This window comes from Callithrix jacchus, chromosome 5 (assembly GCF_049354715.1).
Source record: "Callithrix jacchus isolate 240 chromosome 5, calJac240_pri, whole genome shotgun sequence".
NCBI lineage: Eukaryota > Metazoa > Chordata > Mammalia > Primates > Cebidae > Callithrix > Callithrix jacchus.
The window spans coordinates 139,181,761-139,198,344 of NC_133506.1; the positions used below are offsets into that span (position 1 = coordinate 139,181,761).

The following is a 16,584-nucleotide window of genomic DNA, read 5'->3' on the forward strand; positions in this document are numbered from 1 at the left end:
CTGGGATTACAGGCTTGAGCCACCGCGCCCGGCCATATTTTCTTTATAAACCAAGATTTTATTTTGGAATCTGTCCAAGAAGAAAGGCTTTAGACATGAGAAATTCACTCTTCCTGAGTCACATCAAAAATCAAACAGTTCTGATAAATATCAGCTTACAGTTAGCACATGGTGTGTGTTAGATACATAATGACTTGGCAGGGCGGAGCCTCCTTAGACACTCGTCCAGAAATGCTGCTGCAGTCACCAGACTTTCTCAATGTCCCAGCAAATGATAGTCACAACAGAAATAGGCAAAATAGTAGATTCCTTTCACATTGAAAACATATTGTATAACAACCAGCATAATTTATTCAGATTCCAAATTACTACAAATATCCTGATGGTCTTTGGAATCTTGACAGTAATTAAAACAGGACAGAAGTCCTTGAATTAAGAGTTATTCCAAAAAAAAAAAAAAAGAGTTATTCCTATATATCACAATACTCTAGATAGTGTTACTGTTTCCCTGAATGAAAAATATGAAGAAAAGTACATGCAGAGCCCTTGAGTTTCCCTCCTCTAAGCTAGAGTATCTCCAGCTCCTTCACTCATGATGTGCCAACTCTCAGGAAAGTGCCAATTGAAAATTGTATGGCTATCAGTGAGTTTCAAATAATAACAGAGGAGAATTCTCCTGATATGCCTATAAAAATTGAATTTGAATAGGTTCTCACTGTCTTATAATGTTGTACCTTCCTCTTACAATGTTACACCCTCCTCTTTTCCCACTGGGTTGTCCTTTGATCCCCAAAATTATAACTAATTTAAGGATATATTTATGAATCTTAACAATTCCAGCACTTAGGTTAACTAATTATAAGCCTCTGAGCAGTAAACAAGTGTGCTGTTTGCTTTACTTCTAGAAGCAAAAACAGAAGATGTATGCCTGGACAGTGCTATGGAGGAGGAAGACACCGTGGAACTCAATGAGTAATTTACTTCTTTCTGATTCCTAGGACTCAACAGAGTTTGCGAAAGCTTGTGTAAACCTCAAGCACAGTATTAAAATTCTATTTGTAGACTTTTTTGTATTTTAATTTATTTTGCATATCTAACTCTTTAGTGATTTTTTTATTCGAGACTTTTTACTTCAACTGATATAGTGATCATTAATTTTTTCTTTTTTCTTTTTTAAGACAGGGTTTCACCATGTTGGTCAGGCTGGTCTTGAACTTCCAACCTCAGGTGATCTGCCTGCCTTGGCCTCCAAAGTGCTTGGATTACAGGCATGAGCCACCACGCCCAGCCTAGTGATCATTATTTTTATCTCCTCAGTATTATGAGTGATGATGAGATTTGGGTAGCCTCTCATCCTATTACTTTACTGAGCAATCTTTAGAGTTTGTTACTTTTGCCTGATATTTTGAAAAATGAAAATAACAACAGCCTTCCTCAAATGGAGTGTGTAAGTCTAAAGTTCTATATGGCTGCTTAAAGCATACCCAAAACATCAGGTTAATTAGGCATCACATTCAGTTTTGTTATATTTGTTAATAATCATGTTTAAGGAGAAGAAAATCCAAAATGAAAACCACAGATTATGAGAAGTCTGACTCCTTTATTTTAGAGAGAATGGACTGTGGTCCAGAGAGGAGTGACATAGCTTCTAAGAGTCAGACCCAAGCGAACACAAGTAGCCCATCCCCAGAGTGTGGCCCACTTCTTTCTGCCTCTGCCTGTGCCACATGGACACCATCTTCCAGTGCAGAAGCTATGGCATTGGGCATCTGAGCTGGAGAAGTATGCAGAGGAACCATCCAGCTCATTTCAAATGATCTTTTAACAATTTCTCCCTAAGGAGGCCTTAGGTACTAACCATGTATTTTGTAAGAAATCTATCATGTATTTTATAAGGATCTACAAGAAAAAAGTTACGAAATTCTATTTAGCCTAAAATCCATTTTAATGTTAAAATTTTAATTATACACTGTACAAATTTCAGGTTTTCTACAGAGAATGTTGAAATTTCCCATCTTCCTCAAGATTTTGAAGTTGCAAAATATAACACCCTGGAGAAAGTAAGAATCTGATTTCTAGTTAGCAAAAACAAAACAAAACCTGTTTGAATGTCTTCTGAGTGTTTTTTTATTTAATCATTTTCTCGTTTTGAAAAATTGTGCATATCTTGAATATCGTATATTCCTTAAAATATGAATTGATTTTAGTATTTATTTTTGTGGAGACAAAGTCTCACTATGTTGCTGGTCTTGAATTCCTGGGCTCAAGCCATCCTCCCTCTTTAGCCTATCGAAGTGCTAGGATTACAGGCATGAGCCACTGTGCCCAGACCCAGTTCTTACTAGTCAAGAAAATGCTTATGTTTAGAACTTAATGTCTAAATTTTTAGTATTTATATTATAAAAGTAATGCATGCTCATAGCAAAAAATTTTAAACAGTACAAAATATCAATATGGCATTAAAAATAAAAGTCCTCTTCCCTGTTATTAACAGTTTCTTGTTATTTGGAAAGGGAAAGTTTGATACTAAGTATGTATACTATGTTGCATTTCTATTCCCTTTGCATTAGAAAGAAAAACAATTTTTTTTTTTTTTTACCAAGTCATGCAAATGAAAATCAGCACTAGTGTCTGGTGTGGCGTCACACTCCTATGCTCCCAGCTACTTAGGAGGTTGAAGCAGGTGGATCTCTTGAGCCCAGGAGTTTGAGGCCACCCTGGGCAACATGGCAAGGCCTCTGTCTCTAAAATATATACAGATATAAATTGACCCTAGCCTTCAAAGTGATGTTTCATTTGTATTTTTAGATATGTTAATAATACATAATTTGAAAATAACATTTCCCTCCTTGATAAAGAAAACATGAAAAGTGGTATGGTATAAACATACACAGATCTATCTATGGTAAAAATACAGGAGGGAAACATACCAAGATCTTAATAGTGATTGTATTGCTGTCATAGGATTTTAGGTGATTTTAATTTTCTTCTTGATACCTTTCTGTATTTTCTAAATTATATCTCTAAATGAACATATATTATTTTATAATTATAATCAACATTTTCAAATGGCACATGTCAGTGATGTTTCGAGAGTGCAGCTTCTGAAAGTATATCCTCTTTTCCAGGTGGGAATGGAGGGAGGCTGGGAAGCCGTGGTGGTAGAGCTGCAGTGTTCACGGGACTCCAGGGACTGTCCTTTCCTGATATCCTCACACTTCCTCCTGGCTGATGGCATGCAGGTAATGCTGTTTAGATCGATTCCTATGTGTTTACTGACCTCTGTTCGTACCTCATTTCAATGAACCAGCCATCCTGCCAACCTTTTTCTTCTTACCTGGTGTCCTAGCTCAGGCTGCCATTAATAAATGCAACAGGCTGGGGAGCTTAAACAACAGACATTTATTTCTCACAGTGCTAGAGACTGGAAGTCCAAGGTCAAAATGTGGCAGGGTTTATTTCTTCTGAGGCGAGGCCTCTCTCTTTGGCTTACAGACGGCTGCCTTCTTGCTGTGTCCTCATATGGTCTTCCACCTGTGAGCATCTGTGTCCTCGTTTCTTGGAATGAGGATAGCAGTCATGTTGGATCAGGGCCTACCCCTGTGATCTCATTAATTAATCAGTTACCTCTTTAAAGGCTCTGTCTCCAAACACAGTCCCATTTTTGAGGTCCTGGGACTTAGGACTTCAGCATGTGCATTTTGTAGGGGTACAGTTCAGCCATAACACCTGGTAAATAATTTTGCAAAGGGGAAATGTGTTCCCCTTTGGAGTGTGGGAGGGGAGGACCTCACCCCTGAGTAGATCAGCACTAGAAGGGAATGTAAACGGGTGCAGGGTATATAGCATTTCTGCTCTTGTTCCAAATCATTTACGGGATATTTTCCTGACATTTACACCTCTGAAAGCATTCCACTTCATTAAGCATCTGCTATGTATCAAGCAATCTACTAGGGCTGGCACTCAGCATTTAAAAAAAGCTTCACATCTTGACTCTCAGAAATTACTGTCTAGAAAGAGCTAACACTCATTGCAATCCACAGTGACAGTTCCAGTTCTGAATATGTATATGAGGTATTGAGGGCTCAAGGTCACAGAGCCCTGGGAACAACAAGGGAGTCTTTGCAGAGGCCATGACCTTTGCCCTAGGTCAGTATCAGGTCAAGAGCACAGCTCCAATCTGAAACAATCATGAAACAAAAATAAATTCAGAATTAATGCCTGAAGTTTAAATAAAAGGTTGCAACACCTACCAAGAGCCTTTCTCAAATAGACATTCAGAGTTACAGATCTTCCCCCGGGCCCCCGGCCGGGACAGAGTCTTCCTTTATTGCCCAGGCTGGAGTGCAGTGGCGCGATCTTGGCTCACTGCAACCTACACCTCCCGGGTTCAAGCGATTCTGCTGCCTCAGCCTTCTGAGTAGCCGAGATTACAGGCACACACCACCACGCCTGGCTAATTTTTGTGTGTTAACCACATTAGCCAGGCTGGTTTCGAACTCCTGACCTCATGATCCACCTGCCTTGGCCTCCCAAAGTGCTGAGACTACAGGCGTGAGCCACCATGCCCAGCCTACAGATCTGTCTTGGGCCAGGAAGCAGTCACTTCTCAGTGGGAGTGGCCCTCACAAAGGTCCACACAGGCTCCAGGAGCTTTTCCCTTTGTACCCACACTGGGTGTCAGCTCAGCTACAAGAGAAGGAGACTCACATCAGGTGGATATGAGATCCACTTGACTTGGAAGCCCTACCCCAAAGAAGCCCATTGCTCTTGTAACATTGTTTTGGGTTCCAGATGCTCTCAAGGGACATACCCAATTATATGAGTCACTGCTCTCAGAGAAGCCCAAAGCTTGGGTTTCCCACCATGGAACCCTCAGTCTCAATACAGTTTGTCAATGAGAGGCCACAATTACATCAGCAATTTTGCCTGCTATTAAAGCTGGCATGCCATCTTTATCAGATTTGCGTGGAAGCAGAGTAAGAAAGCTAATCCATGGTCAGATATGTCCAAGAAGGAGAAGGGTTTTTGTTAACTTTGTGCCCTGAAATGTATCTGTACTTTGTGGCGGATTTCATTGTTTGGGTAAGGAGTAAGTAAAAATGAAGTGGGAAAAACATGACAGAAAGTGTTATTGTTTTCTTCCTTGAGAAAGGAAACTGTAGCACTGTACAGGCCAGGACATCACTCAGGGTGCCTTCTTCCCTTAGCAAGCCTGAGTCTGCATAGAGCATCCCTTGGGTGAGCCTGGTTTGCTGAGCAGAGAAGCCTTGATAGCAATGAGCCTCAGCCAGCTGTTCTGCTGAAGAGGATTTTCCAGCTTGTCCTTCGGCTAAATAAAACCATTTCGATGGAAATTTCGAAAATTATGTTAAACTCTACCTTCTTAAATGGAGTGACTTCAACAGGCACTTCTTTTTTCCAAGTTTCAGAGGCATCCCGCAGCTCCCCCTATCCCAGTGGGCGGCTTATCCTGAGTAGAGTGGCTTCCCAGAGGCCACACCCCCAAGCCAGGGGCTCAGCCAACACCTACAAGAACACCAGGGCTCCGAGTTGGGGCAAATTCTCCCAGATTCTCTGGGGTTAATGTTAGGATCACTGCCCACTACAGGAGCAGGAGTTTCCCAGAAGAGCAGAAAGTGCTGCCCCCATAGATAGTTTGGGATGAGGGAGGAGCTGGGGCCTTTCTTCAACACATGGGCGACCGAATAGCTTTCCGCTGTGATTTTATTTTCGCTGTGTGCCTGTCTCTAACAATTCTTCCTTTCTGAAGTATTTTTCTCATTTCCAAAAAGCTGGAGAGCCAGATTTCAAAGCTAATTAGAATGGTTTGTAAACAGTCTGTAGGCTTGGAAGGAAGCTTTGAGTGACTCTCCAGTGAAACAAATGATCTTTCCTGTCTGCTGTGCTTTCTCAAGCTTTTTCCCCTTTACCTCCACGTTGTAGGCTTTTTTTTTTTTTTTTTTTTGAGTCGGAGTTTCGCTCTTGTTACCCAGGCTGGAGTGCAATGGCGCAATCTCGGCTCACCGCAACCTCCGCCTCCTGGGTTCAGGCAATTCTGCCTCAGCCTCCTGAGTAGCTGGGATTACAGGCACGCGCCACCATGCCCAGCTAATTTTTTTGTATTTTTAGTAGAGACGGGGTCTCACCTTATTGACCAGGATGGTCTCGATTTCTTGACCTTGTAATCTTTTATTAAGAGTTTAGGCCAAGGGCCGGGCGCGGTGGCTTATGCCTATAATCCCAGCACTTTGGGAGGCCAAGGCGGGTGGATCACGACGTCGGGAGATCGAGACCATCCTGGTCAACATGGTGAAACCCCGTCTCTACTAAATATACAAAAAAATTAGCTGGGCATGGTGGTGCGTGCCTGTAATCCCAGCCACTCAGGAGGCTGAGGCAGGAGAACTGCCTGAGCCCAGGAGGCGGAGGTTGCAGTGAGCCGAGATTGCGCCATTGCACTCTAGCCTGGGTAACAAGAGCGAAACTCCGTCTCAAAAAAAAAAAAAAAAAAAAAGAGTTTAGGCCGAGCGTGATGGCTCACGCCTGTGATCCCAGCATTTTGGGAGGCCGAGTGGATCACAAGGTCAATAGACAGAGACCATCCCGGCCAACATGGTGAAACCCTGTCTCTACTAAAAATACAAACATTAGCTGGGTGTGGTGGCGCACGTCTGTAGTCCTAGCTACTCGGGAGGCTGAGGCAGAAGAATCACTCACTTGAACCTGGGAGGCGGAGTTGCAGTGAGCTAAGATGGTGCCATTGCACTCCAGCTTGGCAACAGAGTGAGACAACATCTCAAAAAAAAAAAAAAAAAAAGAGTTTAAAATTTTAGTAATTCTGTAATTCTGGCTGAGCATTGTGGCTTATGCCTGTAATCCCAGCACTTTGGGAGGCCAAGGCAGGCGGATTGCTTGAGGTCAGGAGTTATTCAAGCCAAAATGGTTGAAACCCCGTTTCTACTAAAAAATACAAAAAAAATTAGCCAGTCGTGGTGGCACATGTCTATAGTCCCAGCTATTGAGGAGGCTGAGGCAGGAGAATCACCTGAACCTGGGAGGTGGAGGTTGCAGTGAGCCAAGATCGTGCCACTGCACTGCAGTCTGGGCAACAAAGCAAGACCCGGTCTCAAAAAAAAATAAATAAATAAAGGAAAAGAAAAAGAATTTAAAATTTAAGTAATACTTTGAAAAAAACTAATTTATAAGCTTCATGTCAAGGAACTAATGCTTTATGTTCAATAAAGCTAGATATGTAAATAATTATTGTACTTTTCCTATATACCATAATTCACAGACTAGAAGACAGTTTGCTATAAAGAAAACCTCTGAAGACGCAAGTGAATACTATGAAAATTACATTGAAGAACTGAAGAAAGAAGGATTTCTACTAAGAGAACATTTCACACCTGAAGCAACCCGATTAGCATCTGAACAATTGCAAGCAGTAAGACTGAGTTATAGTTTTTTGTTTTTATTGATTGAATATTTTTAATAGAAATGTTTTCTCTATTACAAATAAAAAACTGGGCCAGGCCTGGTGGCTCACGCCTGTATCCCAGCACTTTGAGAGGTGAAGGTGGGTGGATCACTTGAGGCCAGGAGTTCGAGACCAGTCTTGGCAACATAGTGAGGCCCATTTCTTAGTTTTTTAGTTTTTATAGAAATGGGTCTCACTATGTTGCCAATGGTGGTGTGCCTGTAGTCTTAGCTACTCATGAGGCTAAGGCAGGAGGATCACTTGAATCCAGCAGTTTGAGGTTACAGTGAGCTATGATCATGCCACTGTACCCGAACCTGGGCAATAAAGGAAGACCCTGTCTCAAATAAATAAATAAATGTCAGGAGGGAAGAGGAGGAGTTCAGGAAAGGAAATGTGAACTCATAGAAAGGCATGGAAACTGAGTGGTGAATGCATTTTAGGATAAGCCATGAGATTTACTGCTTATTTCAACAGCAGTCCCTCCCAGATTTTGAGAGATCTCTTTACAACCTAGGCCATGAGTCAAGGGTCCTTAAACCTGATTGCGTGTATTGAATGCCACAGACAGACCTAGAGCTTACAGGGTGAAGAAAATAATAGAACAGGAAGAAAAGGGGGTAGAAGTGAATCAGAGAAGAGAGAATGAAGGAAGACAGAGGACCCAGCAGTTACCTGGCTGGCGATGACTCCTGGGTTGTAATCAGTCATTTCTCCTCACATCTCTGTTTGTTGGCCTTCACACATGTTGACTTTTTGGTGTTGTTTCTGTTTTATTGTTGCAGTTGCTTTTGGAGGAAGTCATGAATTCAAGCACTCTGAGCCAAGAGGTGAGCGATTTAATAGAGCTGATTTGGGCAGAGGCCCTGGGCCACCTGGAGCACACACTTCTCAAGCCAGTGAACACAATTAGCCTCAACGATGTAAGTCTGTGTCACTGAACCGATGTGAGAAACCTGCCTCGTGGTTGATTGGCTTCAGTAAGAACACTTGTGTTTGCATGCTGGTCTGAATGCTCTGAAATTCATTCCTGAATGTTCTTTCCTTGTACCCTGAAGAAAGGGACCACCAAGAGTACTAAGGAGAAAATAAGCATCTGAGAAAACTAGACATCCCTGTCTGTAAAATGTCAGCCTCAAGATCCGATCAAAGGCAGGCCTCTGGTGCTGGCCAATTAGGAGGACTGATCTTTTGTGCCAAGAAGTTTGCAGGAAGCTGGAGAGATATGGGTGGTCTTGGTCCCTAGTTAGATTTCCAGACCCCAGCCCACTTCCTAGTGACTCCACGGTCTCGCACCCTCTGACTGTCTCAGGAAAGGCAGGCATGCCTCCAGATCACCAGAAAATGTTCTTCCCTTCTTAAGTATAATTGCAACTGAAAGAGCAGGCAAACCAAGATATCCCCAGTGGTACAATTTAAGCAACTACATTGTTGTATTGAAATAAATAAGGATAATTTTCCTTTGTGGAATTAAGCTAATTTATCTCAAGGAGAAAATGGCTTCTTGGGGTAAAGCCCATGAAGTACTTGTGTAATTAGAAAATCTTTAGGAGATTTTTAGCCCTGGTCTAATTCTGACATCTTCCTAAATTTCTCATGTGAAAAGCAAGCCTCTCACAGTTGCATTAATGTTTCTCTCTCTGCGTATATGTATGTAGATATGTCAACATATATATAGAAATATAAGACTCTGGTTCTTTCGTCTAGTAAAACTGAGCCCAGGTTTGCAATAATCCTCATGGCATCATTGTCACAACTGAGATACGTCTCCAATAAAGATGGGCATTTGCTTTGTGATAGCTGTTCTGCAGAAAATGGATAGTTTTGACATGTCCAACAATTATTTTAGATATTTTTGTGCATGCTCCTTAATTTCTGTATCAAAATTTTGTTTTAATAAGCATTTATGATCTTCTGTTGAAAGGTAAGCAAGGCAGAGGGAGTTCTCCTTCTAGTGAAGGCAGCACTGAGAAATGGAGAGACAGCAGAGCAACTGCAAAAGATGATGACAGAGTTTTACAGACTGATACCTCACAAAGGCACAATGCCCAAAGAAGTGAACCTGGGACTATTGGCTAAGAAAGCAGACCTCTGCCAGGTAAACCTCTGAAACACAGAATTCAATTGATTATAAAGTATGTTGGGGGTGGGGGTCTTTAAAAATCTGATGAATAAGGTAACACTGAATCATGAAATTGTCTCCAGAGTTGTGCTAGAAAACAAATTGTTGTACAATTTTAGAAAGTCCAGAGTCCTTATGAAAGTTACTTAAACCATATTTTCAAGTGTGAATATGTTGGCATGGTGACATAAATGCAGAAATAGGTTTAGAATTGCTATCTTCTGAAATAATTTTTCAAACCCTGGAATGAGTTACGATCCTCTCTGCAGAAGAAATGGGAAACTGCCACTGACTTAAACAATGAGAACATTTATACCTCAGACAATAAGAAATCCAGCTGTGGGCTGCCTACTGGCCCAGGTCACCCCGAGACTCAGTGTGTCAGTGTTATCATCAGGGTCCCAGCCTCCTTCCATCCCTCTGTACTTCCTGTAGAGTGACAGCTCTGCTCTCAGCCCAGCTTCCTCATGATCCACAGACAACTGCAGTAGTTCATAGCATCACATCTGTAATAGCTCTTTCCCCTGGCTGACTCACATTTCTCTGGTCAGAATCAAGCCATGTGCACAAAGCAGTCACTGTCGAGGAGATTGGAGCCACTGTGGCTACTCAGAAATGGGCCATCTCTTCTGAGCTGCCAGGAGAGGAGCGGGCTCAGTGAGTAGAGGAAGGCATCCACAGAAGCCAGCCCTGCCCTGGACGAGGCTGAAGTCACTCTTTGGGTCTGCATTGCCTCATCTGTGCATGCAGGGATTGGGCCAAGATCAGAGATCCGTATCCTAGACTTCAGAGTTTATAGATGTGAAATTTTGCATGTTTGGGAAATGATCACTTTCAACAGATTCCTAGAGGAATCAGTAATCCAAAATAAGGAAGGAACTGGTCAATGAGAAGATATAAGACCCTTCCAAATTTAAAATTCTGTGATTTACCTAACATCAAACATAAAGAATATCAGTTGGCCAGGCGTGATGGCTCATGCCTATAATCCCAACACTTTGGGAGGCCAAAGCAGGTGGATCACCTGAGGTCAGGAGTTCAAGACCAGCCTAGCCAACATGACCAAATCCATCTCTACTAAAAATACAAAAATTAGCCGGGTGTGGTGGTCAGGAGACTGAGGCAGAAGAATCACTTTAGCCTGGAAGGCGGAGGTTACAGTGAGCCGAGATCGTGCCACTGCATTCCAGCCCGGGCAATAAGAGCAAAACTCCATCTAAAAAAAAAAAAAAAAGTAATCTCAGTCATCAGTGTTGCTAAGAGGGAATGTGTAGTGCCCATTCAGATATATTTTCTTTTAAATTTATATTTTGAATAGATAATACATCTCCATGATTAAAGAGGCAAAATTATGTTAAAAAGATATACTCAGAGAAATCCCTGTTCTACCCTGCTCACTCCACCCTATTCTCCTCTCCAACTCCACAGGTAGCTAATTTTATTCATTTCTTTTTGTCTTCAGAGTTCCTTTATACAAATACATGTATAAACATAAATTCTTTTTTTTTTCTGTTGCTTGGGCTGGAGTGCACTGGCATGATCTAGGCTCACTACAACCTCCACCTCCTGGGTTCAAGTGATTCTCCTGAGTCAGTCTCCTGAGTATCTGGGATTACAGGCGCCTGCCACTATGCCCAGCTAATTTATGTATTTTTAGTAGAGATGGGGGTTTCACCATGCTGGCCAGGCGGGTCTCGAACTCCTGACCTCAAGTGATCCACCTGCCTCTGCCTCTCAAAGTGCTGGGAGTACAGTCGTGAGCCACTGTGCCCGACCTTATAAACATAAATTCTTATTCCCATTTTTGTATAAAAAGACTATCTTTGCTGTTCTGCATCTTGCTTTTCTCCATGTATCCTAGATGCAGCTGCCCCTCATTCTCACATTCCACTGTGGGATGTGCTGCATTGCGGGATGTACCTGACTGCCGGGCCTTTGGATTCTTTTCAGATTTTGCTGCAACAAACAGTGCCCCAGTGAATAACCTTGTATGTTTGTTGTTTTGCACTTGTACAGGATTGTCTCTAGGAAAGGGTCCGAGAAGGGCTGGCTTCAAGGATAGATATTAGCTGATTCTCTCCTAAGCGCTGCACTCTTTTGCCCACCTACTCTCGAACAGGAGTTTCTATTTCCCAGAGCCTTACCAAGAGCATGTTTGTCAAACTCAGATGCTTTTACTAACCTTAGGGATGAGACGTAATCCCTCAGTGCTGCGAGGAGCCGAAGTTGTCTGGAACACCTTTCCAGACAACTATGGGCCATTTGTTTCTCCTTCTGCAAACTGTCTGTTTTCTGTCCTTTGTTCTTTTGGTTTCTACTGTTTTTCTTCATGATTTTTAAGGGTTCTTCCTGTGTTAGAGGGTAAGCCTCTGTGATATGAGTTGCAGATATTTTCCTGTTTGTCTTTTTACTTTGCTTACTTGAGTTTTTTTGTTATTAGTGGTGGTGGTGGTTAACTTGTTTTATTTCTACCTACTGAAGATTTTTGCTTTTATACAGAAAAATGCATTGATCTTTTATGGCTGGTGAGTTTGAGTTATAATTAGAAAGGGCCTCCCCATACTACGATCATAAAGATGAGCGACAAGAATTGCTTGAACCCAGGAGGTGGAGGTTACAGTGAGCCGGGATTGCGCCACTGCACTCCAGCCTGGGCGACAGAGAGAGACTCCATCTCAAAAAGTCATAATAACAATAAGATGTGAAAGCAGCAAGTCCAGAGACTAAACGTAACCCACATCGCTGGGGCTGCAGTTCCCTTCTCCAAGCTCCAGGATTTGGGAATAGACAAAGGAATACTTGGGTTTCCACTCAGGGAAGGAACCCATGCCTTATTCATCTGTCTTTCTAACCTAATCCAGTGTCTGGCATAGCAAACACACCTACTGAATTGTTGAAGCAATTGGATGTGAGGTCTCAGCGTTCTGAGATCCCATTTGTTCACTGTCTGCTCCTCACTGTGGGGTCTTGAACAATTGATTAACATTGCAGAGCCTCTGTCAATGAGGATAATAAAATCGACCTCCGTGTCCTAGAGAGGAATAAATGAATAATGTATATGAAAACCCTTTATTAACAATTATGTGCTGTGCTGATGTACTCTACAACCACTATCATGTATTGTGCTATCAGTAAGGCAATTATATTGACCTTTTTTCACTTTTTGTTTTTGAGACAGTCTCGCTTTATTGCGCAGGCTGGAGTTTAGTGGTGCGTTTTCGGCTCACTGAACCACGTGCTCCTGGGTTCAAATGATTCTCATGCCTCAGCCTCCCAAGTAGCTGGGATTACAGGCATATGCCACCATGCCTGGCTAATTTTTTATATTTTCAGTAGAGATGGGGTTTCGCCATCTTGGCCAGGCTGGTCTTGAATTCCTGTCCACAACTAATCCTCCTGCCTCAGCCTCCCAAAGTGCTAGGATTACAGGTATAAGCCATTGCACCCAGCTACTTTAATGCACCACTAATAGCAAATATTGATCAAAAGCTTTTGGGAAAGCTGAGTGCAGTGGTGGCTCATACCTGTGGTCCCAGCTACTCAGGAGGCTAAGGTAGGAGGATTGCTTGAACCCAGGAGGTTGAGGCTGCAATGAGCTGTGGTCATGCCACTACACTCCAGCATGGGTGAGATCAAGACCTGTCTCAGAAATGAATAAAGTAAAACAAGCTTTGGGGGGAAATGGACTTTTCCCATCGTTTTGAGAAAGTATTAATGTAATATGAATTTTGATATGTGGTGATTCTGATATATCTATATATTATTTCCACCGACAGCTAATAAGAGACATGGTTAATGTCTGTGAAACTAATTTGTCCAAACCCAACCCACCGTCCCTTGCCAAATACCGAGCTTTGAGATGTAAAATTGAGCATGTTGAAAAGAATACTGAAGAATTTCTCAGGGTTAGACAAGAGGTTTTGCAGAATAATCACAGGTAAGCATAAAGGAAGTATCTCAGTATCCGTTATGATATAATGCTCTTTGAGACTCTGTTAAAGAGCTGATCACAGTAATTACCTAGATAATTTCATCTTCAGCAACAAGCCACAGTAGCAGTGGTATGCTGACAAATTACTTTCTTCTGTGTTCATAATAGTGCCTGGGGCAGTATTCTGTGCTTGAAAGCACCCTCTATATTCCACTCTGACTTCAAGGTTACCTAATCTTGTTGCAGATTAAATTTAACATTTTTAATTCAAAAGGTGTTTCAGTTTGTATTTTGTAGGTTATTCAGAGAAAAAGCCCCTGAAACTAAGATTTAAACATGCAGAAATGTGTGTATGGCATCTTCCAATGTGGCCTCTCTGTGGCAGGAAAAACTGCACCTGAAAACCTGGAAAACACGTTCCTAAATACCAGCTACACTTGCGCCCTCACTGTGCATACCCGGGGTCCTGTGCTGATGTGCATTCTCCAGTAACACAAACATGATGGACCAGCTGTCCAGATGAGCCCTCACTGGATGTGAGCACTCCTGAGGGTCACCGCAGCTGTCTGTGCCCAGCTTCTCAGTTCAGAAACTCCAGTGCATGTTTGTTCTCAAGCATGGGACTGACTCTTGTTGACTTGGTGGTTCATTCCATTGCAGCAGTTCCTCTTCGTCAGCGTGGCACAGCCCTTCGAACGAAGGGTGGTGAGTTGTAGCTGCACATAGCAGCTTATAAGAGCCAGTTGTCAACGTTTAAGAGATTTGGCGAACTGGTTGTTAAACCATTGGTAACTTGAAATTGGACATAGGGAGGATTTGTACCATGGAAATCAGCAAATGCTGCAAATCAGAGCTGTGCAGGGGCATTGCTGCTGTTGTTGAGCTGGTTTTCCAGAGCCCCATTAAAACCACACCCAGCCACTCTTACCTTATGGCCTGACTCAGACCCAACTAAAACTATGTTCTGCTTTCCTTGATCATCCTCAGAATCCACTCCCAAAACCACTTCACACCCACTAAGATAGCTATGATTTATGTTTAATGGAAAATTATAAGCATTGGTGAGGATGTAGAGAGACTGAAAGCCTCACACATTGCCAGTGGGAGGGAAAAATGATGCAGCCTCTGTTTGATGATTCCTCAACAAATTAAACATATGATTATGATAAGAACCACCAATTCCACTCCTAGTTCTATACTCAAAGGACTTGAAAGCAAGTACTCAAATAGGTACTTATACATGAATATTCATAGCAACACTATTCAAAACAGCCAAAAAGTGGAAATAACCCAAATGTTCATCAACAGGGGAGTGGATAAACAAAACATGATAAATATATGTAATAGAATGCTATTCAGCCATGAAAAAGGAATGCAGTACTGACATATATTACAAATGGGTGGACCTCAAAAATATTGTGCTGGGTAAAAGAAGCCACATATTATATGATTCTATTTATATGAAATATCTAGAATAGGTAAATCCACAGAGACAGCAAATTGCCTGGCACCATGAGAGGGAAGTATAGGGACTGATAGCCAAAAGGTATGGGGTTTTCTTTTGGGCAAATAAAAATTTTGGAACTAGAGGTGATGATTACATGACATTTTCAATGTTCTGTACTAAATACCACTGAATTGTATACTTAATGGTTAATTTTATCTTTTTGGAATTTCACTTTAATTTTTAAAAAATCTGAGCCAGGTATGGTGGCTGACGCTTGTAATCCCAGCACTTTGGGAGGCCAAGGTGGGCAGATCACTTTAAGTCAGGAGTTGGAGACCAGCCTGGGCAACATGGTGAAACCCCATCTCTACTAAAAATACACAAATTAGCCAGGTGTGGTGGCACACATCTGTGGTCCCAGTTACTCCGGGGACTGAGGCACAAGAATAGCTTGGACCCAGGAGGTGCGGTTACAGTGAGCCAGGATCATGCCACTGCACTCCAGCCTGGGAAACAGAGCGAGACTCTGCCTCAAAAACATTCATTTCCACAGACCTTCTCCAGATTTTGTTTTTATATGTAATCAAATTGGTTTGACTTTTTGGTTTGACCTTTGATCCTCCCTTAGTGTATATTAGTGTATACACTAATTAAGAGTCCAGTGACAAGGAAGGTAGAATCGGGAGGGGAATAAGCTTTTCCAGAAAGACAGGAAGAGCCATATCAAGCCCCCGTGTGGCAGCTGCAGTTCAGCCCTCCAGGGCTACCTGAGCAAGCCCTTGGTGAGCCACCCCACCCCCCAAATACAAAAGCAGTCACACAGCTAAAGTGTGACTAAGGAAAGATCCTGCTGCTGTGAAAAGTTAGATTTTCTTCATTTCGTTTCACTAATCATGATTTCTTTATATTATTTTTTCTAGTTATAAAACACATATTCTTTGCTAAAAGCTTAGAAAATATCTAAAAATATGAAGGAAAAAATCACTCAAAATCTCACCACCCAGAGATAACCCAGAAATAATATGACCACTGTTAACATTTGGGTGTAGACCATAACCTAGCCCGAATCATCCCAGTGCTGCTCACCCTGCGGGGCGGGTGTTGCTGGTTAGCCAGCTGTGTAGAGGAAAAGTCCTGGTGTGGAATATTTGCTGAGCTCTGGGGAGCAAATACTCCCACCATAGCTAATGTGAAGGTACTGACTTGAGGCTGCTGGACGTGGGGTTGGGAAGATGTGCCCTTCCTCCCACCACAGCGCTGCCCTCCGCCATACCCCAGTCCCCCCTGCTATTGCCCATCTTAGCTACCCACTCAGAACTAGTGTGGGGTCTCTCTGCCCCTCATCCCCACAATCCCATGTTCTGTCAATTCTGCCTTCAAAGTGTCCTTCATCCGTTATCTCACTTTCATTCACTCTGCCGCCCTCTTTAGTCCAGGTCACCTTATCCCATCTACAGTGTCCTTCCAGATGTCCTCCACTCCTGCGGCATCCAACCCATAATAACCAGTGAGGTCTTAATACACAGTTTATGGTGCCACCAATAAATGTCACCTCCCAAGAGAGGCCTTTGTTGACAACACTCTCTTCAAACCTGACTGGTTTC

The 16,584-nt window shown here is 42.4% G+C and overlaps 1 protein-coding gene across 3 annotated transcripts in view; it reads left to right on the forward strand.

Moving 5' to 3' along the window:
* PARP4 (poly(ADP-ribose) polymerase family member 4) overlaps positions 1 to 16,584 on the forward strand; it is a 104,053-nt gene that overhangs the window by 17,721 nt on the left and 69,748 nt on the right. For all 3 annotated transcript variants that reach the window (XM_035302292.3, XM_035302291.3, XM_054256678.2), the window contains 7 exons: positions 906 to 972; positions 1,985 to 2,060; positions 3,129 to 3,242; positions 7,298 to 7,447; positions 8,266 to 8,403; positions 9,405 to 9,578; positions 13,379 to 13,539. In XM_035302292.3, the coding sequence (XP_035158183.1) occupies positions 906 to 972; positions 1,985 to 2,060; positions 3,129 to 3,242; positions 7,298 to 7,447; positions 8,266 to 8,403; positions 9,405 to 9,578; positions 13,379 to 13,539 (880 nt within the window). The remainder of the gene's footprint in view (positions 1 to 905; positions 973 to 1,984; positions 2,061 to 3,128; positions 3,243 to 7,297; positions 7,448 to 8,265; positions 8,404 to 9,404; positions 9,579 to 13,378; positions 13,540 to 16,584) is intronic.